Here is a 24,821-nt window from a genome sequence, read left to right as displayed (position 1 = left end):
AGGTGGAGTTTCAGGATAATTTAATCTTCTTGTTAACAGAGGGTTCATTTATTTGTTCAGCAAACAGTTACTGAACATGTGCTGTGTTTGGGACATTGAGGTGAGCCCTGTGCAGATGAGGAGGGAATTCAATGTCCCTGCCTGACCTTCTCAGCCTCAAATCTTATTGTAAATTTTTTTTTTAAATGCTGTATTCATTTTCCTCTCTTAGTGGGAACAATGTGTATAACATAATTATCCCTTAAAAATGATTCAGATTTTTGCTTTTTAGATACTTTCAGCTTCAGTCTTAAAATGAGTTAAAGTGAACTAAGCATTGGACCATGGCAGTTTAAAAAACTGATATTTTTTAAAAACACAAAGTCCTTAATGTGCCTTGTTCTTTTCTCATACATGTATATCAAAATAAGTTAACTGAAGATTTCAATTCATCTTTCATTTTGATTAATCTTCAAGGAAGATAACGATGGGCAAATTTTCTGTTGTTATTGTCCAGACAGTTGCTCTGCACTGCCTTCTGGCTTTTCCTCTCCCTTTTCAAAGATTCAGCCCCAGATTGAAAATTTGTAATAAATATTTCCCCAAGAAGTGACCTTAGAGTGTGCTTTCATTTCTGGAGAACACCCATTATCCTTCAATTCCAGACATTGGCCAGATGGCACCAGCCCTTCTGCCAGTGTCTGCAGGGCTTATACATCTTGAGGGTCCATTTTGAGCCATGTTGTCCCATTGGATGGCAAATGCCCAGCTCAGACCTTTTGTCATCTTGGTGAATCACTTCTTGTTAGTGATGAGCATCAGCTTGACACAAAACACCTATACAGATGTGACCTTGAGCAAATAATGTGATGGCTGCAGTTATTTGCCAGTGCTTTTCCAGGATTTCTTCCCCATCTCCTTTCTCATCTTTCTTCCCTCCCAACCTTGGGGATTTCATGATATTTGAAAGAGTCCACTATATGGAATATTTTTTTATTTTATTTGTTTTACTTATTTTATCTTTTAGTTTCCTTGACCTCATACTTTCTTTTATTTTTATAGAATTTTAATTTAAATACTTACACTAAGGTCTTTGATAGTACCCATGTTTCTCACCCAAGGTCTGAACCAATGGAGAAAGAATAAAACAGGTCAAGATCCAAAATATTTCTGATACTGGTAAAGACTGGATTGTAAGGATTGTAGAATGCAGCATAGTGTGAGAGCCAAAATTGGACTTGCTCATTCCCTATCCTAAGTCTAATTCTTGGAACAGCCAATCCTTAGGATAGTTTGATTCTACAGAGCATGCATTTTCTCAGGTCCCTGACTTCCACTGTTCCAGGGGAGCAAAAAAAGATCCCAAATTCCTATCAGTCAATAAATGTAGACTAATGGCTCTTGCCTACCAACTTCATCTGTGGGAAGGATGAAAAAATGGAGGGAAAGGCTTGGAGTATTTAGAAGAAATCCTTCATGGCCACTAAAAAATAGGTAAAATGTGCTCTCCTATAGTACCTTTCTTCAAAAATGGAAATTTTTAAAAATTTTATATTCTATACATATATATTCGGAACTATGGAATGATCAGCCATCTTTTTCTATCAAGATGCAGAACGGTATGCCAACTATGAAGATTTCTCAGAAACAGTTAATAGTGGTTACCAGAGGGAGTAGGAGTTGGGGGGTAGGAAGAAAATGTTCTTTTCACTATTATTTAACTCTGTACTATTAGAATATTTTTACTACATGCATATATTCTTTCAAATGAAATAAAGTTTAGAAAGTGGTATATACTGCTATTAAAAGAATCAAGCTCACATTAAAAAATAAAGACACATATATGTTTTATTTTCAAATATTAAGTTTGATTAATGGAAACAGGCCATTCTTGCTCTCAAAAACATACAGCCTGAGGGGCGCCTGGGTGGCTTAGTCGGTTAAGCGTCCCACTTTCGCTTGGGTCATGATCTCGCGGTTCGTGGGTTCGAGCCCCGCGTCGTGCTCTGTGCTGACTGCCAGCTCAGAGCCTGGAGCCTGTTTCAGTCTGTGACTCCCTCTCTCTCTGACCCTCCCCTGCTCACGCTGTCTCTCTCTCTCTCTCTCTCCTAGAAATAAATAAAAAAACATTTAAAAAAAAATTAAAAAAAAAAAAAAGAAACGGGCAATTATAACTTATCTAAAAAGATTTACTTTAAAATATTTTATTAATTGAGTAGATGATAAAGAGACAGCTTGCAACCTGAGGTAATATGAACTCAAAAAGAAAATGATAAGATTGGTGACCAACCGAGTTTTCTTTACTCAGGCTGTATGTTTTTGTGTTTTTTTAAATGTTTTATTTATTTCTAGGAGAGAGAGAGAGAGAGAGACAGCGTGAGCAGGGGAGGGTCAGAGAGAGAGGGAGTCACAGACTCTGAAACAGGCTCCAGGCTCTGAGCTGGCAGTCAGCACAGAGCCCGATGCGGGGCTCGAACCCACGAACCGCGAGATCATGACCTAAGCAAAAGTCGGACGCTTAACCGACTAAGCCACCCAGGCGCCCCTATAATTGCCCATTTCTGAAAAAGCTCAGTATACCTGTACATTATCCTATATTTCCAATCAAGTCTTATTATACTTTTTGTAAATTATATATGTGGGTTCAGCTATAAATGTGGGAAAAAATATTTCTATCAGATGCTGTACTTCATAAATTGGCACAAAGAGGAAGCTATGTGCCACTAGTTTTTTAAAAATTCTTTTGTCCTTTTATATAGAAAAAGAGGCAAAAGAGAAAGAAACACTGATTACGATCATGAAAACCTTGATTGACTTTGTGAAGATGATGGTAAAGTATGGAACAATATCTCCAGAAGAAGGTGTTTCCTACCTTGGTGAGAGTCCTATCTGTTTTGTTTTCACTGTGATAGTTTTCATTGTCCAAAGTCAGTTAGGGATTAGGCAATAATCACCTCGCAGATTTGATCATTCATGCCAAAATAGCCTGAATCGTCTGAGTAACCAGAATTGCCCAGCTTGATAATGCAAAAAATAAAATTAACCGGATGTTTTCAATTCTTTAGATGCAGCTTGAGTACAAACATTTCAAATTTATTATATTTTGTCTTATTAACATTTTCTAATATCTCCACGGAGATAATTTCATTAAAATTTGACCTCTTTTGGGGCGCCTGGGTGGCTTGGTCGGTTGAGCGTCCGACTTTCGCTTAGGTCATGATCTCGCGGTTCGTGGGTTCGAGCCCCGTGTCGGGCTCTGTGCTGACTGCCAGCTCGGAGCCTGGAGCCTGTTTCAGTCTGTGACTCCCTCTCTCTCTGACCATCCCCTGCTCACGCTGTCTCTCTCTCTCCTAGAAATAAAAAAAAAAAAAAAAAAAAAAATTTGACCTCTTTTTTTCGATTGTGTTTGGATGGTTAGGACTAAAAGAGTCGATTTTGTGTGGTGGGAAGGAAAGAGCATTCGATTAGGCAGCAGAAGGTGTGCCTCCTGGTCCAGTTCTGCCACAGACCAGTTCTCTCCCGTGGGGCAAGGCACTCACCCTGCAGGGCCTCAGTTTCTGTATTTGTAAAATAAAGGATGTTGTGAACTATAATAGGGCTGGTAAACTACTGCCCATGGATCAAGTCTGGCCCATTGCCTATTTTTCTATAGCACACAAGCTAAGAGTTACTTCTACATTTTTAAAAGGTTGGAAAAAATCAAAACAAGAATGGTATTTTGTGACACTAGAAAACTATATAAAGGGGCACCTGGCTGGCTCAGTCAGTAGAGTGTGTTACTCTTGATCTTGGGGTTTGAGCCCCACATTGGGTGTAAACAAATTAAATATTTATTAATTTAAAAAAGGTAAAATTTTATCAATTTCACATTTCGGTGGCCATAAATGAAGTTTTACTGGCACATAGCCACACTCCTTTGTTTCCGTGCTGTCTATGGCTGCTCTTATGCTACAATGGCCAAGTTGAGTAGTTGCAACAGAAACCATATGGCCCACAAAGCCAGAAATATTTACCATCTGGCCTTTTACAGAAAAAGTTTGCTGACCTTTGATTCTTTGGACTTTGTGGATAAGCTTGGATGTTCTTTGTGCATGCAGGTTGTTTAAAAAAAAAAAAGCCTTTGTTTTTGTGCTTGGTTTAATTAATCAACAAGTACCATTTATCTCTAATGTCCTTTGGAGAAGGTGACCTCATGGCCCCTTACTCTGATCTCTGATAGAGAACGAATTAAACAGAAGAGAAAATCTCACAGGACATAATAATCTAGAATTACTCTCTATGAACTTCATTTTTTTCCACATGAAAATACTTTTACTGTTTTTTTTCTGATTATAAAAGAACATATTCCTTTTTAAAAATCAGTCAATGCAAAATTATGTTTAAAAATAAGTAAAAAAGTCATTCATGATACCAGCACTCAGGTGACATTCTGGTTTGTATTCGTCCAGATGTTTTTCTGGGTGTGTGTGTATGTGCGTGTGTGTACACCTATATACCTTTGTTGTTTCTTTGTTTTATCTTGTTTAACAAAAAAATGGGCTCATGTTATACATAGGACTTTATGATCTATTTTATTCAACAGATCAAAGACATTGTTTCAGATCAATCATTGCTTCATACCAACACCTTGTAACTCAGAAATTTCATACTTAAGTCATTCATCCTATGGAAATAGATTAGAAATGCCACAAGGCTTAAGTGCAAGGTAGATATTTCTGCTATTATTTATAGCTGTGCTTTCCAGTATGGTATGGGAATAGAATTCATTGTCTCATGTAACTGAGGAGTCCAGGGGTGGGGATAGTCTGAGTTTAGGTTTGTAAAGTCACCAACAGTGTAAGGAATCTACCCTTCCCCATCTCCCAGGATTGACTTTCCATATGTTGGTTCATTCCCAACAAACTTCTCCCCTGTGAAAAAAAGATGGCTGGCAGTCTCCATCCTCACAGTACAGCAATCCTGGCAGGAAAAGAGCCTCTTTCTCCCAGTGGTCCTACCATTGGATCTCATTAGCCTGGTTTGTATCACATGTTCCTCTCTGAACCAATCACTCAGCCCAGGGGGGAGGGTATAGACCCTGAAGAACTAGGCCTGGGTTATTAAGCCCCACTTGAGGGAAATATGTTGAGAATGGGAAAGGTCTGGATTCTCTAAAGGACAATCAAGGTGTAGTTACAGAAAGTGTTGAGGAAGCCCAGACCATAGGTGTCCATTAAAGGCTTCAACCCTGGACATGTTCTAGCAGTGCCCACAGAGATGTGGAAGAGACTTCTTCAATAACTAAATAGGAGGCTGAATTAAGGATCTCAAATAGTATGGAATAGTGGATTCCTAGAAATAAAATCCATATCACAGTATCTTAATCACAGTGTTAATATTGTAGAATTGCTTTGTGATATTTCTGGTGATGATTAAACAATTGATATCATCTTTCAGAAAATAAAATTATATTTTTTCTGCTTCTCACTCTAGAAAATTTGGACGAAACTATTGCTCTTCAGACCAAGAACAAGCTAGAAAAAAATGTTACTGACAATAAAAGCAAACTTTTCCCAGGTATGATTTACTTAACTATTTTTCTACCTTTTAGCACAATAACCCTTTGAGTGGTAAATAATGACTTTAATAAACATTGATAAACAATGAGAGATTTCAAAAAGTTTTAAAATCTAAAATCCTACTATAGGATTAAATAGCTATAACCTTGGCTATTTTGTGGCTAGTCTTAGCGCAGAAACCTACCCCAAGAAGCATTGAAAAGAAATATAGGTCTCCCCTAAAGATTCTTAGGAGGTAGCTGGTGGGGAAAGGAGGAGGCTACATCCCCAAATGGAGTAATTCTTCCTGAAATTTTCCTTTCAGTATTTTTTTCTCTCCCAAGAGCACAATTTCTCCAGACCACTATCCCTGGTCACTTGTCCACTCCACTGGTTCTCCCCTCACAAGTCTTCTCTGTCCTCTGAGATATTCTGTGCCCCTATATTGTGTGATTCCCCCTTTTGGTTTCTTAACTTCTGCATCTCCACTCATCCACACCACAGAACCAAGCTGTGCAAAGGAGCCTGTTTGGATGGGGGAGGTAGGAATGAAAAGAGAAAAGATCACAAGTTCTTATGCCCAATTTTGTGCCCTTCTCACAGCGGTTACATACATATATTTCGTGGAATATTATAAAGCCCTTTAAAATGATGTTTTCAAATAGTTTTCAATAACTTGGAAATATCCTTCTGTGATGATGTTAATGACAAAAGCAAGGAACAAAATTATACTGCAACTATGAAGAAAAATGATGCATCAAAAACTATAGAGGGGGCACCGGGGTGGCTCATTGGTTGAGCGTCCAACATCAGCTCAGGTCATGATCTCACAGTTTGTGAGTTTGAGCCCCATATCGGGCTTGCTGGTGTCAGCACAGAGCCTGCTTCAGATCTTCTGTTCCCCTCCCTCTATGTCTGTCCCCCGCTCACACTCTGATGCTCAAAAATAAATATTAACATTTTTTTTTAAATATAGAGAAAGACCGCAGCACTAGTAGTGGATGTTTTCATGAGATAGTAACTGACTCCTTTCTTCTTTCTTTTTTTTCTATAGTAATAACCCTTTTACTGAAAAAAAAGAGCTTATTGTTAGACTGCTTGACATTTCCTATTTTATTTACAACAGGGATGTATTGCAGTTTTTTTTTCTAGTGGTTAGCTACTTTAAGGTTTATGACTTTTTAAAATTCAATATAAGATTGCCAGAAGGAAATATAGTTTTTTTCAACTCTTCTCCCCTCGCTCTTTTCTTTTTTGAGGTATAATTGATATGGAAATTAGTTATTTTTAAGTGACAAGTGAGCAAAGATGACAACAAGAGTCAACAAGGGTCTTTTTGACAACAAGGGTCCAACTCTCTTCATTGTGTTAGGGTGACCAGGGATAAGGGAGTGTGAGGAAAAGAGGCAGAAGGTAAGAAGTCCTGCAACAGCCCCAAATTCTTAGGTGCTACTCTGAGTCATAGAGTATTCTTAAAAAATGCAATATTGTAGAGACGTTAAGCAATGATGGAGTTATTTTACTTTTGAATGAAGATTCAAACTTACTTAGGGACCTGACATATCCCACTTCACTGCCTACCTTGATTATAGTAAGGAAAATAATCTATACTCTAATGACGCGGTAACAGAAGGGAAAGAACACTCAACCAAAATCTGGAAAGCCAGGGCTTTGGCCCCGCTCTTTTGCTAACTCAGTGCATATCTCTCCCCATCCTGGGTCTCAGTTTCTTCCTCTGTGAAATGGGGGGAGGAAGTTGGACTAGACAATCACTAAGATCCCTTTCAGCCTGAAAAATGATCCAACCTTACACTGGGCCCTTTCAACACATTTATTTCTACATTACAAATTGATTAATAGTTAGGAAATAGGGCTCTAACGACAGTGCACAATCTGATTACAGCACCATCAGAAAAGAGTCACGAAGAAACAGATAGTACTAAGGAAGAAGCAGCTAAGATGGAAAAGGAGTATGGAGCCTTGAAAGATTCCACAAAAGATGATAACCCAAGAGGAAAGACAGATGAGCCAAAAGGTATGGAATTAACAGCTCTAAGTTGGCAATGAAAGTGGGGAAGCAAAAAATTTCACCACACACAGGTTGATAAAAAATGCCAGCCCCACCAAATCTGCGAAATCAGCACCATCTGTAGAGAAGAGATTCAGCACATGGTGTCTTTATCTGAATAGCAATCTTTTTTAATGGCCTTGAGTCTCTGAGAATGGCAAATTGGTTTTATCTTCTGATGCTCTTTACTGTCCAATGAACTTTTGTGATTGGAGAGGAATGCGTATGGCTATTGTGCATTGTTTAATGTCTAATCTATGATTTATTAATTTATTAAGCAATATTTCTCTACATAGCCATATGCTACCTATTTAACAGTCATGAAAATTTATGCATTTAACAGAGCCAATTTCCTTAATCATTTATAGTGATAGAAATGTGACAGACACTTTTAAGGACCTGATTAAAAATCATAAATCCAGTATATCAAATTTCCCTAAATAATCTAAATATCTTTAAAATCAAAAAATATACATTAAACTAGCCCAATAATTATAAAACTTATGTTTTTATCATTCTCACACATTCCTGGGGTCAATTTTTCTCTGACTTAGTAAGTTTATGTGATACAAAATTTACTTCTTCCTAGGATTTTAGAAAATTTACTACATCCTTAAAGAAAAAAATCCTAAGCACAAGGAGGGGCACAGAGTAGGGGGAAAGAAAGAAAAAGAAAAAGACCCTATGAGGATGCAAGTTCTAAGTTGTTAACCCTTTTATTTCAGATCATGATGTGGCATCTGGTTGCATAGACCAGTGGTTCTAGCCCTTTAAATTATGAAGTGTGTTAGTTATATCATGGAAAATATATCTTCTGAAACTCAGTGTCTTTACCTGAAGTTGTGAACAGATGACTTAAACCTACCTTATTCTTCTGCCATTATGATATATTGACCCCTAATGTATAATTGGAATGTTACTTATACCTATCCAATCAGTGTCTCATTAGCAGGGTCATCTAGAGCTTTTATTCCCTAGAAACTGAGGGAGTGGGCCAGTGCTGTCTCTCAAGGGCAGAAGAGGTGTGACATTCAGCTACTTTATCATCTGAAGATACACCACGGGGCTCTCTTTTCATTATTTATTATGTATAATCATTAGTGGCAATGAACTAATGGACTTTGCTTATTCCTTTCTGGATGCCCTGAGACCACAAACGCTGATCATGTTCATGGTATAGCTCTCAATTTTGAAGGGACTGCTTGGCCTATTTATAGGTTCCTAGTCTCTCCTCATCCTGTAGATAGAAACAAGTTCACATGCATATTTGGTAATAGATCCTGCTTAACAGTGTCAGTATATAAGGTTAAAAAAAAAAGCAAACTAGCTATGTATTTAATACCTTATAACTTATTAACAGCAAAAATATTACCGACAATTTCTCATTTAGGTCACAACTATCTTTGTTAACACTTAATATCAGTCTTTTCCATTTATGTAAAATGATTCTGATTGTGGTGGTGGTGATGATTTTATGCCCAAATTAGTATAGCTTGGGCTGTAGGAGCTCCCCTATTCCTCCTTTACCCTTTTAGCACTATGCCCAGTAGTTTTTAAAGTATCTTTGCTCTCTGGCAACAATAGACTAATTCTATATTCACTGAATTTTCTCATTCCAAGATTAAAATCAATTCCTCTTCAAAGATTTCTAGTTCCTTTTTGTAGAAAATATAGAGACCTGGACCTGGGTTATATAGGTTCAAATAAGTAGCAATGTGGGCCCAAAATACTGCTTCTATTCCATTGGGATTTTTTTGAGAGAGAGGAAAAATATTTTTTTCCTAACATATCAAGTTCATGTTGATTTTTCCTATCTTACAAGGCTTTATATTATTGTATTTTTTTTCTCTAGCATGGATTTCATAGACCATCACAATTGTCTCCTACATCAACATAGCTGACATATCAACTCTAATTGTTTGGTGTAGTAGCCTGTGTTGAGAAAGGTTATGATCTTGCCTCTGGGCTCAGGAGGAAAGAACTTGGGAACGATTAATTAGTAATGGTTGTCATGGGCATAGGAAGGTGGAATTGGTAATATACATGCCATGTTTACTGACTCTGTAGACCAGTCACACTGCTTTGATACTTCCCTAGGTCTACTTTGGATGAATGGTAAACTATTTAAAATGTCTTTTTAAAAAATTATAGCAAAATGCACATAATATAAAAATGATCATACTACCATTTTTAAGCGTACAATTTAGTGGCATTAAGTATATTCATATTATTGTGTTATTATCACTACCATCCGTTTCCAGAACTCTTCTCGTCCTGCAAAACTGAAATCCTATAAACATCAAATAAAACTTCTGATTCCCTTCCCTCTTCAGCCCCTGGCAACCACGGTTCTACATTCTATTTCTGTGAATCCGACTATTCTAGGCACCTCATATGAATGGAATTATATGGTACATGTGTTTGTGTGACCAGCTTATTTCATTTAATTTAATGTCCTCAAGGATCATATATGTTGTAGCATGTGTTAGAATTTCCTTCCTTTTTAGAGATGCATAATATTCCTGTGTGTGTGTGTGTGTGTGTGTGTGTAGGCAGCACAGAGCACTGCAGTTTACTCCCATAGAAAACCAGCATGCTTAGGTCATTTCCTCCATGAGCAACTCATGTGTAATGCTTGCATTTCCTGAAGACAGTAAGCCACCATCTAAGACTTTTGACTGGCAGAGGCAGCATGCTCAGTGCTTAAGATAACATCTTCTATCACTATGCAAATATTCCTGGGAATGGATGCTGACAGGTGTTTTTGCTTGTTTTAGAAAAATATCATGTAAAAAGAGTAATCTGAGGGAGTTGATTCTTGGTAGTCTACTATTCCTATTTAGGATGTATTTAAAACTAATGATGAGGTTAGGTTTCTTTTCTCATTAGGAATTCCATCAGATACTAAGGAGGACAGAAAAGAGTAAATCTTCACCCATTTAGTGTCACTGTTTGTCATGGCTCTTCTGAAACATTAGGAAGAGGATAGGAATTGGGGCTAAAATTAGTTCCCTCTCCATTATTTGGAGATTTAATTTATTTATACTACCCCTGACCCCTATTACTCTGAGATGAGGAAAACTGATTTTAGTATAATTTAGAAAACAACAACCTCAGCTTAAACCAAGAGCCAACATTTCTTGAAAACAAGTGTAATCCCCAAAGTGCATGTTATGACATATACCTTTGTATTGACGATTGCTTTGCTCTCATTTTTCTCCTTTAAAAAAATTTATGTCTATTTATTTTTGAGAGACAGAGACAGAGACAAAGCGTGAGCAGGGGAGGGGCAGAGAGAGGGAGACACAGAATCTGAAGCAGGCTCCAGGCTCTGAGCTAACTGTCAGCACAGAGCCTGATGCAGGGCTCTAACTCACGAACCACGAGATCATGACCCTAGAGGAAGTTGGACACTTAACCAGCTGAGGCACCCAGGTGCTCCTGCTCGCATTTTTCTCAAGAATATTTTGTTTCTGTTATAAAACCACTGAGACAACACCTATTGCCCCTGGACAGAAAAATAAAGGCAGTCCTGGGTAAAAGCAGGACTTACTGAGTTTCCTGAGACGTTTATTCAGCTTTAAGTACACATGTATTCTGAAGGGATGCCTGGTACCATGCTCAGGAAGTGGACCTATAGAAGAAACATAAGAACAAATGCTTACCTCTGAGGACTCAAGCAAGCTTTGAAATGATTTGAGAATGTTCTTAACCAATATATAGGCAAGCGTAACACAAGCTACATACATGCACACATATCTCCCTTACTGATGAGTCAGGAATGTGTAGAACAAAGTTGGAAGACATTACAGGGCAGAGCAAGGGATGAGGTAATGATCTAGCTAAAACTACTTTAAAAAATAATTATAAGCAGACACACTGTCAGAAATGTTTGTAAAGAGTCTGTCTGGATCTTGCAATGTGGGGTGATGGCCCCATCGAACCACAGCAAATATTTATTAACGATGCCAAGCATATGCTGGACCCTGTGACGAATAGGAATAATAATGGGAATGGGAATAATAATAATACCCTCAGTTTATCTCAGCCTTCAATTTACAACGCCTGTTTTCATGCCTCTTGTTTTAGGATTAATGTAAAAAAATCCAACTGAATTTGAATCCTTTGAATATGGTTAAGTTAGACTATTTAAAGTCTTGCATTCTACAGGGACTTACATTAAGAATAATCTTTTGAGGGGCTCCTGGGGGGCTCAGTCGGTTGAGGGTCCGACTTTGGCTCAGGTCATGATCTCACAGTTCATATTATCGAGCCCCGCATCAGGCTTTCTGCTGTCAGTGCAGAGCCTGTTTCAGATCCTCTGTCCCCCTCGCTCTGTCCCTCCCTGGCTTGCATGTGTGCTCTCTTTCTTAAAAATAATAAAACATTAAAGGAAAAGAATCATTTTTTGTGGCTCCTGGGTGGCTCAGTCAGTTAAGTGGCCACCTCTTGATTTCAGCTTGATTTCAGTTCATCAGATCAAGTCCCAAGTCTAGCTCCCTCCTTAGGATGTTCTCTCTCTCTCTTTCTCTCTCTCTGGCCCTCCCCCATGCTCACTTGCTCTCTCTCTCTCTCTCAAAATAAATAAACTTCAAAAAAGAATAATCTTTTAAAACACTGATTTCTAATTGGTACAGTCATTTGAATGATTCCATAATTATTCCTAAATTTAGGGATATGCCAGTGAAATCAAATTTATTCTAATTTCAACCATATTTATAAAGTTATCTAATTTTTCAAATAAATTGCTCTCTGGAGACTAAAGAAAAGTACTTTAAAACTTTATTCCATGATCTAAGTGTGTCTCTATTTGCCAATTCGATGTTTACTCATTCACTTCTGCTCTATGAGTCACTGAAAATCTTTTTTAAAAAACCATCCAAAGGATAAGATAAGCATTAACATAGTCAAAAAGTCATTCCAGTGCTATCATTTGTCAGGTTTATGGCCAGATTATGGAAATAGATGAAAAAAAGTGATCTCTACGATAGCTCTCACCTACATATTCTATTATTCCCATATCTTTCTTACAGAAACCAGAAAAGGGAAGGTAGTCTATTTAATTAATAAATGGCTATCTCATGTGGATGCTGTTATTTTTAAAGCAACATAAGAGGAGACAGTTTGTGCCTTTAGTCAAGCCCCAAGCCATTCTGCTAACAATGTCCAAAAATAGTAAATATAGTCTTCTCCCCTGTGAGTCAGCAAGGATGCCAGGAGCTAAGTGCAGGCACAGGAGACTACCATCAACACAGGTTTTTCGAGGACAGCAGAGGAATGTTTCTTCCCATATATAGGAACCATGAACCTTCTTTTTAGAATTCACCCCTAAATTATAAATAAATAAACCAAGGCTCAGAAGATGAAGTGACTCACCCATGATCCATAGCCAAAGAGTGGCAAAGCCAGGCCTTTAACCCTTGTCCCTTGACTCCTGTCCAGTACTCAATCTGAGCATTTCTTTTGGGCATGTAAAGTGTCACCGTTGTGCAGAAATTCTTGAATGAATGGCCGTGCGGCCCATGTTGGCATCCGTGATACCTATATCACTTACTTTGTTTTATACAGTACAAAACTGCAATCATGTAATCTTTATAGAATTTTAAGCCTATCAAACTTAATTTTTATAAGCACTCTTTAGAAGATCTAATATCTTTATTAGGTCTATATAATCTATTGAATACTAGGCCCAGTATTCAGTAGATTAATTCTATTGATTTCTACAGTGTTGTTTTTTTTTTAATGGGGCTTGGGTGGGGGGACAGATCAGGTCAACATATCACAGTAAGGACAAATTCATGTATAAAAAAGAATATTTCTTTGGCATTGCTGAAAACCAGAACAGCCAGGAAAGGAGGGCTGTGTCTTGATTCTGGCCCTCTTCCCATCTGCTTCAGCATATGTTTTGAAGCTTGTGCCATATTACCTCAGCCATGAGCTATTTTTTTCCAAAGGAAACAAAAATAAATTCAAAAAAAAAAAATAGCCTAGCTTTCCAAAGTGGACTCTCATGGGCTTTTACCGCACACTGTGTAAATAAAAGGTTTGCCTTACAGCCCCCAACAGGAGGAAATGTAAATAGGAACCAGCTGCTTCTTTCCAAGAGCAGAGGAACACCTGATTTTATCCACCTTGTTACCAGGGCTCCAGGAAACATGTGGACGTCTCAATACTGAGGCAATGGTTCCCAAATGCTGCCCCACATTGGAATCACCTCAGGACCATTTTTAAAAAATGATGTTTGGTGTCTACCCAAGGATATTTTAATTTAATTCATATGAGGCGTAGCCTTGGCATCAGGATTTTTAATTGTTTTTAAGTTTATTAATTTTGAGAGAAAGTGAGGAGAGAGAGCACAAGCAGGGGAGGGACAGAGAGAGGGAAAGAGAGAGAAAATCCCAAGCAGGCTTTGTGCTGTCAGTGCAGAGCCTGATGCAGGGTTTGATCCCACAAACTGTGAGATCATGACCAACATCAGGATTTTTTAAATCTCCCCTAAATGATTCTAGTGTGCAGCCAAGTTTGAGAACCTCGGTCTTGCTGACCAGCTTGGGAACAAGAAGAGGCACTAAATCATTCTACTCTAAAAGATGAATTTTACCCAGCTACACTCAGTACAGGTTCCAGATTCATTCTGGTTCAAGACCAGGCTCTGACCCTTACTCAGCTGTGTCCCCCTGGGCGTGTCATTTAATCTCTCTGAGCCTTCATTCCTTCATGAGTAAAATGGAACTAATAATGCTTATTTGGTAGAGCTCTGTGAAGATTAGATAACATACAGATAGAGTATATGTAGCACATCTGTAGGTACTTTAAATTGTTTCTGCTATAACTATCATTTAAATTCAGAATTCAAATAAACAATTCATTTTTTGTTAAAGAAAAAGAAATCTGTACCGTTTGTACTTTGAAAAATTGTATCTCCTGGGGTGCCTGGGTGGCTCAGTCAATTAAGCATCCAACTCTTGGTTTCAGCTCAAGTCAGGTTCTTGCAGTTTCATGAGTTTGAGCCCTGAGCCGGGCTCTGTGCTGGCAGTGCAGAGCCTGCTTGGGATTCTCTCTCTCCCTCTGTCTGCTCCTCCCCCACTTGTGCTGTCTCTGTCTCTCTCTCTCAAAATAAACAAAACAAAAAATTTTTTAAATATATTTTTCTTCTGATTAAGATTTGGCTTCCATATAAGAAGACTTTACCTATTCACTTATTCAACAAATATTTATTGATAAACCATTCTGTGTCCAGCTTTTTTCTAGGCATGAGGGCATATCATAAGAATATTATTTCATAAGAAATATTTCTAAGGGGGGAAAACAAACAATAAACTTACATAGATTATATGATTTGGTAGAAAATGATAAGTGCTATGGATAAAAATAAAGCAGAAAAGGGGGTGAGGGTGATGGGGAGGTCTATTTTAAATTAGAGAAATGGTCATAATCATGTTATGATCTACATACAAGATAGTAGTTTAGTTTTTAAATAAATTGCAGTATAGTTTTCTTCAAGCTCAGTAAACTCAGTAATATCAATATAGTAGATAAAATTGCTTCTCGTGCATTTCATACTTTTTAAATTTTAATATTTTTATAGGAAATTGGTTCCTGAGCAAAAGCAACCTAACAAGATGATCCCCTATTTCAAACTGCTTTAGGCTGGGTTGCTTCTAAAGCACACCCTGAGAGGAGTTGAGGTCAAATTTAATTGGTAGATCACCATGGCGGGGGGGGGGGGGGGGGGGGGGGGGGGGGGGGGTGGTGCGGGAGCTAGGTACATGAGACAGGAAAAGAGAGAAGCCCATAGAAGGTGGTTACACTAGTGGGCTTCAGCTGTGGGCAACTGAGGCTTCCCTCTGAGGATCTCTGGGAGGTTGTGTGGAATGTTCCCGAGATATAAGGAATATAAGGATATAAAGATATATCATATAAGGATATAAGGAATATATAGCATATCTGGAATAAGGGAGACATAAAGGTGGAGAAACTACAATGTCTGCTATGCTATAGCAAAACCCCATATTTATTCTTTACTATCCTAATTCAGAATTTTTAACAACATATTTACACAGAGACTAAGCTTAGATTTTCCTTTTCTCAAATAAGCTTTCCATATTATGATATATCATAAATAATATTGTGAGACAAATGCTTAACATTACTTAAAGAACAAGACTATTTTCAAACATTCTTAAAAGTTTCAGAAGCCCTAATTACTTAATGTGCTAATGACAAATTAGCTATTTGTTAAAGCCCTATGAGACCCACTACTTTAAAAAAAATTTTTTTACATGTATTTATTTTTGAGAGACAGAGACAGATAGAGCACAAGTGGGGAAGGGGCATAGAGAGAGGGAGACACAGAATCCGAAGCAGGCTCTAGGCTCTGAGTGGTCAGCAGAGAACCAGATGCGGGGCTCAAACCAAGAAACCATGAGATTGTGACCTGAGCCAAAGTCAGACACTCAACTGACTGAGCCACCCAGGCACCCCATGAGACCCACTACTTTGATTTAAACTTTTTAGTTGCATTCTCTAGAAATAGTCTACATTAAGATTTCTTTGTTCAAAATGCCTTTTCTAATTGAATTAATTTGAAACAGAGAACATTGTTTTTATGTTACCAAATGCAACTGATCTGCTCAACGAACAGGCAACAGATAATGAATATCCCTATATTCACTGTACTATAATGTTATAACATCAGCTGAGAGGACATTGGTCGTCCATATGCTCTAACATTTTTAAAAACAAAGCACTGAAATCAAGACTTTACACAGCTGACTGAAGTGAATAGGGGCTGAAAATGGTAGATCTTTTCTCTTGTCCACTAACCCCTTTTGTGTAAGATTTTCTCTGTGCTTCTTTGGGATCCAGATAACATGGAGCCCCGGTAGTGAGGCAAGAGTGAGCTTACAAGATCAGAAAGAAGGATGCTCAAGAGCTCACATAGGTAAATGCAGCCGTGGAAACTGGAACATCAGCAAACTCTGAGACAATTATTGTTCATGACTGTAGTCAGATGCACCCAGGTTCAAGCCTGGCTCTACAACTTCCTAGCCATATGACCTTCAGCATATTACTTTATCTCTCTCTGTCTCGGTTTCTTCATCTGTAAAATGGGTATGAAAGGGACTGCCTTTAAAAAGTTGTTGTGAAGAAAAAAAGAGATACTGCATTTTGGAGCACAACACACAGCCCTTGGCACATCATAAGCATTCAGTACGGGTAACTCAACCAGTAAGTCTGGGCAATAGATGAGGTAACGGGGCTTAAGGGGGCTCAGAATGAGTGGTCACCACATGGAGTTTTGGCAGTCATTGCTTCTTGCAGAGCCCCTAGACTTAGAAGGCTTCTTTTCTTAGGCCATCCAGAATTCTCCAGATTACCTGGTCCCTTGATGCAGACACTCTGAGCACTAGGAACCGCACCTGGTTTTAGAGATGGCTGATTTCCTTGAGAGAGAACAAGCCTACATCAGTATCTATGCCTGAAGATAGATCTTTGCTTTCCGACAGTGCAGGTAGCAGAAGCTTGGGAAGACTAGAGTCTAAATTCTACTTCTGTTATTTCCTCTGTGGCCTCAGCCAAGTCACTTAAACTCTCTGAGTGTTAGTTTCCTTATCTCTAAGTGGATGATAATGCTCACCTGCAGACAATGATGTATTTAAAGAGCATCACAGAGCACATGCTTATCTTACTGCACATGGGGCCCATGGGAGAATGTTTACATCCAGGGGAGTTCTACTACAGTAAGGCTAAGGTTCACATCCAAACCTTGAAATGAGGCCCAGGTCATCTCTTCATCTGAGTTGTTACACACTCCCTACTAGATTGGGCAGAAGACTTGTATAGTGGCCTACACAAAGCCACAAATTGGACTTCCTTAACATAACTTATTTGGTGATGGAGTCTTTTCAGCATCTGCCACTCTGATTTAGTGCTTGACCTGAGAATACTCCTCAGTTTAGAAGAACCATTCCTAACCAGACATGATGCAGTCTAACAACTGTAGGCATCCGGTGAACTGAATCAAAACTCTTCTCTGCCAGGACATCAGAATGCAGTTACATGTACGTGAATAATGGCTCTTTGACACTTACTAGTCTGCCTGGTCCTGTGTCCTGGAATCTCATCCCTAACCATCCTCCACAACATCCCCCACCCCACCCCCACCAAACATACACACTACTTCGTTAAGGACACCACCTCACAAGTGCTCGATGAGTCCAGCGTTTATGGTTCTAAACAAGAGTGTGGTCTTAAAAAGAGATGCAGTGATATTTTGTGAGTATTTGCTATGAATTCTCTTCCCTTTTCCAGGGAAAACGGAAGCCTATTTGGAAGCCATCAGAAAAAATATTGAGTGGTTGAAGAAACACAACAAAAAAGGAAATAAAGAAGGTAAGGATTTAGTATGGTTGCAAACTGCCAACCTCACCCATTTGTCAGGGGTTCTTGTTAAAGAAAGTTTCCCACCATCAAACTGGACTAAAGTCTTCTGTCAGAGTCCAAAAAGACTCCAGGATGCAGGAATAGAACCTCCATTTCTTTTATTTTTCAAAGCCACCTCTTGAGCAAAGGCCTTTTCTTTTATATTTTATTATGAAATATATCAAACAAACGTAGAGAGAATACTATAATGAATCCCCATGTATCCATCAACCACCTTCAGTAATTATCAACATTTTTCCCTTTTCCTGGAGTATTTATTTTCATAAATTCTTTAAGTTTATTTATTTATTTTGAGAGAGAGAGAGAGCATGAGTGGGGTAGGGACTGAGAGAGAGAGAGAGAGAGAGAGAGAGAGAGAATTCCAAGTGGGTTCCACACTGTCAGTACAGAGCCCAATGCAGGGTTTGAACTCGTGAACTGTGAGATCATGACCTGACCCAAGATCAAGAGTCAGATGCTCTAAGCAGCTGACTTCAGCTCAGATCACAATCTCAAGGTTCCTGAGTTTGAGCCCCATATCGGGCTCTGTGCTGGCAGCTCAGAGCCTGGAGCCTGCTTCAGATTCTGTATCTTTCTCCCTCTCTGCCTCTCCCCTACTTGAGCTCTGTCTCTGTCTCTCAAAAAATGAATAAAAATGTTAAAAAAATAAAAAAAAGAGTCAGATGCTCAACCAACTGAGCCACCCAGGTGCCTCTTGGGAGTGTTTTTTTAAAAAGGGAACTTTCTGACCACATATGAGATGGACCCTGCAATTACAAAAGCAGTCACTCACTTAAGACCCAGAACAAGACTGTTTCTGTTCTGAGTCCCAGAGATATGAAAACGTCAGATGCAACCCCCCTTTGCCCTCCCTGGCCTCCCAAGGAGCTCCCAGCACCACTGAAGCTACAGTTGGCCCTGCTCAGTGCTATCATAGACAGGTGCAGTGGGCAAAGGTGGCACCTTTGTGTAAGGAGATGTGCCCCCCAATCTCCTTACAGGGATGGATAGCACTGAAAGAAAGGATTGCAGGAAAGCTAAGTAACAAGAGGTAGAGGCAGAGGGAACACTGGGTGCCAAGACATAAAGAGACAAAAGAAAGTCATGTGTTCCAGGACCTGGAGCCACTCAATTTCCCAGGAACACTGGGTATCTGTGGAAAGGGTCAGCAGCCAGAGGAGGGAAGGTGTGTAGCAGCCAGATCAGGAAGGCGTTCGTGAGCCCTGCAAAGAAGGTTTTAGCCAGAGGAGCCTAAATTAGGACTTAATTAGGTTAAGAACCGAGAAATCTCTCTGGTAGCAGTGTGGTTATAGATTAAAGAAATAGGCCCCTAGAGGATTGGACAGAGATTGGAGGCAAAGATCTGGAGCAGAAATGATGGGGCTTAAACCAAGGCAAGACAGAGGAAATAAAGAAGGGAGAAACTTGACAGCAAAATGGAGACAGAGGAGTCCAGAGTGACTCCCAGGTGTCTGTGTGAGCAATTGCCAAGTGATGCTTTTAAAATGAGACAAGGGGTGTTTTCCAGCTTGAAAGTGCATTCAAATCACCTGCAGAGCTCTTACATGTCCTGATATCCACGGCGCATCTCAGGATCACTAGAGCAGAAACTCAACGGAAGAGATGCAGATATCAGAGGGCGCCTGGGTGTCTTAGTCGGTTAAGGGTCCGACTTTCGCTTAGGTCATGATCTCGCGGTTCATGAGTTCGAACACCACGTCGGGCTCTGTGCTGACTGCCAGCTCAGAGCCTGCAGCCTGTTTCAGTCTGTGACTCCCTCTCTCTCTGACCCTCCCCTGCTCACACTCTCTCTCTCTCTCCTAGAAATAAATAAAAACATTTAAAAAATTAAAAAAAAGAGATGCAGACATCAGTATTTTTAATCCTTCTCCCCCGTGATTCCACCGTGTGGCCAAGTTTGAGGATGACTGAGATAGAGAACACAATGGGAGAAAAAGGTCTTTTCAGCTCCTCTTTAGCCTACGGTCTTGTTAAATTGAGTGAAATGGAAATAATTACCAGCTTTTCACACATACTTTATTTTCTCTGGTTCAAAATGATGTGAATTTCCAGGTTGTCAGTTCCATTGAAATTCATATGAACCATATTTAATCAATCTGTCACTGATTGAAAATAACACCATTGTTTCACGTACCTCTAAGGAAGAAAAATTGTAACATGCCATCAGTGACTGTGAAGACTTTAAAATGTAAAAAATGGGGTGTCTGGGTGGCTCAGATGGTTAAGTGTCTGACTTCGGCTCAGGTCATGATCTCAGAGCTCAGAGCATGGAGCCTTCTTTGGATTCTGTGTCTCCCTCTCTCTCTGCCTCTTCCCTGCTCATGCTCTGTCTCTCTCTTTCTCTCTCAAAAATAAATAAACATTTAAAAATTTTAAAAATAAAAAATGTTTATCATAGAATGAGTATAATTCAGAAAGTTAGCAAAATGCATTCTGAAATCAATGTTAATTTGATGGTTCAACAATTTAGAATACTTATGTTATTTCTTTCACTGATTAACCTGAATTAGACTCCTGGTCATAACCCGCAACATCCTGAAATATAATCTTCGACTTCCAGAAATGATAAACCTAGTCAAGCCTGGAACCCTGGTGCTTGCATCCCCAAAGCACTGTGAGCAAATTTCAGAATGACAGTGTTGAGTTCGATGCTCTGAAGTGAGGGTGATATGCAATATACCTCCCTGAAGGCAGAAGCAGAAAGCTCTTCCTCCATTGCCTTCATATGTGCTCTGCTTGACCTAGGTCATCTCTCAGAACCTGTGGATCTCGTTCCTGGGGTCACGCAGTGGCTGCAGCTGTGTGAGCAGGGAGGCTAGTAGCTCTGTTACTTCTGACCTTCCTTAACCTCTGCTCATGCCCTTCGCTGGGCAGCGGTCTGGATGACCTGCCTCTACTTCCCAAATCCAGGAAAGGGAGGTCCATATGATGTGCTGCTGAGAAGGATGATGAAACTTTATGCACCCTTAAAAAAGTCTGTACTTTTAAGAAAATGAATCACAGCCCTTTCTCTTTTGAGCCTAATAACCTTAAAACATCTGTTTAAGATTAGCAAGGTGACTACTGACTTGTGTAATCTAACAGCCAGCTAGTGCTCCCATGGCACACAGTGAGAGCGGTCGTAATGATACAGATTTTCCATTTCAAAAGAAAGCAAAATATTTTCCTGTTTGTCCATTCTAACTGCCCGGACCTCTTCACATCTGCCCTTGAGCTGCCTTTTGTCCCATTAAAGATGTTGACCCTGCAACCAACTCAGATAAGCCAGGACTAATTTGAGCCAGTGGTAATCAAGAGGCGTCTCTTTGTGCCCTACGAGACTGGAATCAGCTTGTGACGTGCACACAAAACATATGTTCAGCTTGATTCTGTTTTGACCTGATAGTTAAGGAAAATAAAAGCCAACAACAAAACGCAAGCACTTACTGAACGTTCATTCTACATCTGTTAGTGGCTTCACGTTCATTACTTCAAGGCCGTAGGGTAGTCAAGGTAGTGACAGAGAGATCTGGGTTCAGAATCTGACTCTACCATGACCCAAGCAAGTGACTTCCCTCCTCTGTCCTGTTTCTTCATCTCTGAAATGGGGATATTAATGCTTACCTCATGGAGTTTTGCGAGGAGCGAATCAGATGATACATGTAAGGGCCCCAGCTGACAGTTAGGTCTTTAATCTTTACAGCGAAGCCCTAATGGGAGCAAATGCCTCTCTTGGTGGAAAGAAAGCTGCGTTTCTCTGAGCCTCAGCTCACTTTTTATGATAAACACCTGGCACTTATAGAGATGTTCTTTATAGTTTTCCTTTCATGAGACGCTCTGAGCTTCTGTTCCCCTCTTCTTTTTTTTTTTTTTTTCCTTTACAAATTGACAGAAGGCAGGGTTCTGTTCCAGGGGCTGCTAGAGCCAAGGTGAATGTCACTGTCCTCAAGGTACTCAGCCTCAGGCAACTCAGAATCTGGGGGGAACCCCCCAGGTACGCTGTGGTGTGGAAGACACCCATGTCCAGCCCTGAGGGATGTGCGCTATAAATTTTGGTACCTTGATAGGATGCACTGTACATAGCCATTAAAAATGGTGTTTCTAACCAACTTGACAATAAACTATTTGTAAGAAAAAAATGGTATTTCTGAAGAATATTGGTGCTCACTGTGTAAAGTGAAAGAAGATTGTTAATAAGGTCGTAGATATACTGTGATCTCACTTCTGCGTTGAGATAGATATATTTGAAAAGCAAAAAAAAAAAGAACAGAATACCAACTCTGGTTATTTATGATTAATAGAATTCAGGTGCTTTAAACTTTATTTTCATGTTTCTTTTTCATTTTTATTTTTTAATTAAAAAATTTTTTAATGTTTATTTAGTTTTTAGAGAGAGAGACCTACAGAGTGTGAGTGGGGCAGGGTCAGAGAGAGAGAGGGAGACACAGAATCCAAAGTAGGCTCCGAGCTGTCAGCAACAGAGCCCAACGTGGGACTTGAACCCACGAACTGTGAGATCATGACCTGAACTGAAGTCAGATGCTCAACCAACTGAGCCACCCAGGCACCCCTATTTTTCATTTTTAAAACAATGAGCATCAAGGAAGGATGTGGGTTTTATTTAACCTTTCAGAAAAATGCCACAGGTGGCCTCCTTATATGAGGATCTCTTTGCTTTTGATGAGTGGTTTGATGATTTACACAGATTTTCTTGTTTAAGTAGGACAGAAGAACCATAAAGCAGTTTCTCTTAAAAAATATAAAAAGCTCCGTGCATATAATTTTTTCCTTCATGCATATAATTCAGATAGTATGAAAATTATGGTAATTCTTTTTTTTTGGTATTTATTTATTTTTAAGAGAGAGAGAGAGAGCATCAAACAGGGGAGGGCAGAGAGAGAGACACAGAATCTGAAGCAGGCTCCAGGCTCCGAGCTGTCAGCACAGAGCTCATCGTGGGGCTCAAACCCACAAACTGTGAGATCATGACCTGAGCCAAAGTTGAACCCTCAACCAACTGTGCCACCCAGGCGCCCCAATGATAATTCTTAATTTGGAAAAAAAATGGGTTGTCACATCAACAGGAACTTCCTGTATAACAATTGCAGAAAATCAAAACACCTGGTTCTGTTTGTAACTCTTACTACCTGTGTAACCTTGAATAAAGTACTTAAGCTTCAGGATATTGTTTCCCCAAGTATGATTCCCAGACCAGCAGTAACAACATCACCTGGGAGCGTATTTAAAATGCAAGATCTGAAGCTCTGTCTCGGACCTACTGATACAAATCTGTAAGAGCTTTCCAGGTGATTGGTATAAATATTAAGTTTTCAAAGTTTTGTATGGGGCTGTTCCCCCCTGCTCAAATGGTGGTGGTACTCCTCACCTGAACACCTTGCAGGTGTGCTCATGGACAGCAAATGAGACAATACACATAAACATGGTTTTAAACTGTAAAGACTGGGGCACTTGGGTGGCTCAGTCAGTTGAGTTTCTGACTTTGGCTCAGGTCATGATCTCACGGTTTGTGGGTTCGAGCCCCGTGTCGGACTCTGTGCTGACTGCCCAGAGTCTGGAACCTGCTTCAGATTCAGTCTCTCTCTCTTTCTCTGCCCCTCCCATGCTCACTGTCCCTGTCTCTCAAAAATAAATAAGCATTTAAAAAATTTAAACTGTAAAGACTGAACAAATGCCAACGTCTAATATGTCTTCCAATGAGAAAGCCTGGGATGGAATGGTAGTTGTGTTGTTGTATAAAACGCTTCTTAGTTCATGTTAATCACTGTAAGGGGATGTCTCTTTCCTAATCTTTGCTCATGACACTCTGACAATATTTTCCAGATTATGACCTTTCAAAGATGAGGGACTTCATCAACCAACAAGCTGATGCTTACGTGGAGAAAGGCATCCTTGATAAGGAAGAAGCCGATGCCATCAAGCGTATTTACAGCAGCCTGTAAAAATGGCAAAAGATTCAGGAGTCTTTAGACTGTTTCAGAAAACATAGCCTAAAACGCTTCTAATTCTGTGATTACAGTAATTTGAGTCAAGGATTTTTAGAAAGTGATGAAAGTGCAGTAGTTAACCTTTTAGAAGTGGTCAAACATAGCTTTCTTGCCATAAAAACTATTTGAGAAGTAAAGGTGTCTGTAAGCTGAGATTTTGTATATAGAATCCTTATTTCCTTATAGATTTACATTTTATAATCAGAGATATGTTGCTTTGGAAAGCTTGTAACAGACTGAATTTAAAACGGAAGCTTCTTCCTGCCGTGTCACACACACAGACACCCCCTGAAGAATTAAGGGGTTCTGTTTTCAAGGCATGCTGGGTATCACAACACCTCATAGGATATGTCTGTTAAAAAATGTTTCCACCACCAGTTCCTTTTTGGGAGTTAAAATAAATTAACATTTCTGGGGCACCTGGGTGGCTCAGTCGGTTAAGCGTCCAACTTTGGCTCAGATCATAATCTCATGGTTCGTGGATTCAAGCCCCGAGTCAGGCTCTGGGCTGACAGCTAGCTTAGAGCCTGGAGCCTGTTTCAGATTCTGTGTCTCCCTCTCTCTCTGACCTTCCCCTGCTCACGCTGTCTCTCTCTCTCTCTTAGAAATAAATAAAACCTTAAAAATTTTTTTTAAATAAATTAATTAATTAACATTTCCTCAAAACCTATCTAGCTTAAAGGATAGCTCTCTGCTTTTTTGGCTGTTCCTGCTGGCTCTTTATCAGGCCTCAGTGGTGCAAAAGGAACCTGGAAAATGGGCATAAGATTTGTTGGATTCATTAATAATTTGCCACACTGTTAATAT

General features: G+C 39.4%; 1 protein-coding gene across 1 annotated transcript in view; it reads left to right on the top strand.

Annotated features, from left to right (window-relative positions):
• The window catches only part of SCG3 (secretogranin III), a 35,864-nt gene extending 11,431 nt beyond the window's left edge, over positions 1 to 24,433 (top strand). Inside the window, exons 8-12 of the mRNA XM_039237084.1 lie at positions 2,739 to 2,855; positions 5,452 to 5,535; positions 7,420 to 7,551; positions 17,899 to 17,979; positions 23,851 to 24,433. Of these exons, the coding sequence (XP_039093015.1) occupies positions 2,739 to 2,855; positions 5,452 to 5,535; positions 7,420 to 7,551; positions 17,899 to 17,979; positions 23,851 to 23,969 (533 nt within the window). The 3' untranslated portion in view covers positions 23,970 to 24,433. The remainder of the gene's footprint in view (positions 1 to 2,738; positions 2,856 to 5,451; positions 5,536 to 7,419; positions 7,552 to 17,898; positions 17,980 to 23,850) is intronic.
• Positions 24,434 to 24,821: the final 388 nt, after the last annotated feature.

The sequence above is a fragment of the Hyaena hyaena genome, unplaced genomic scaffold (genome assembly GCF_003009895.1).
Source record: "Hyaena hyaena isolate Hyena2069 unplaced genomic scaffold, ASM300989v1 scaffold_120, whole genome shotgun sequence".
Classification (NCBI taxonomy): Eukaryota; Metazoa; Chordata; class Mammalia; order Carnivora; family Hyaenidae; genus Hyaena; species Hyaena hyaena.
The sequence above is the reverse complement of the archived record's forward strand: the minus strand, read 5'-3'. Positions and strand labels throughout refer to the sequence as shown.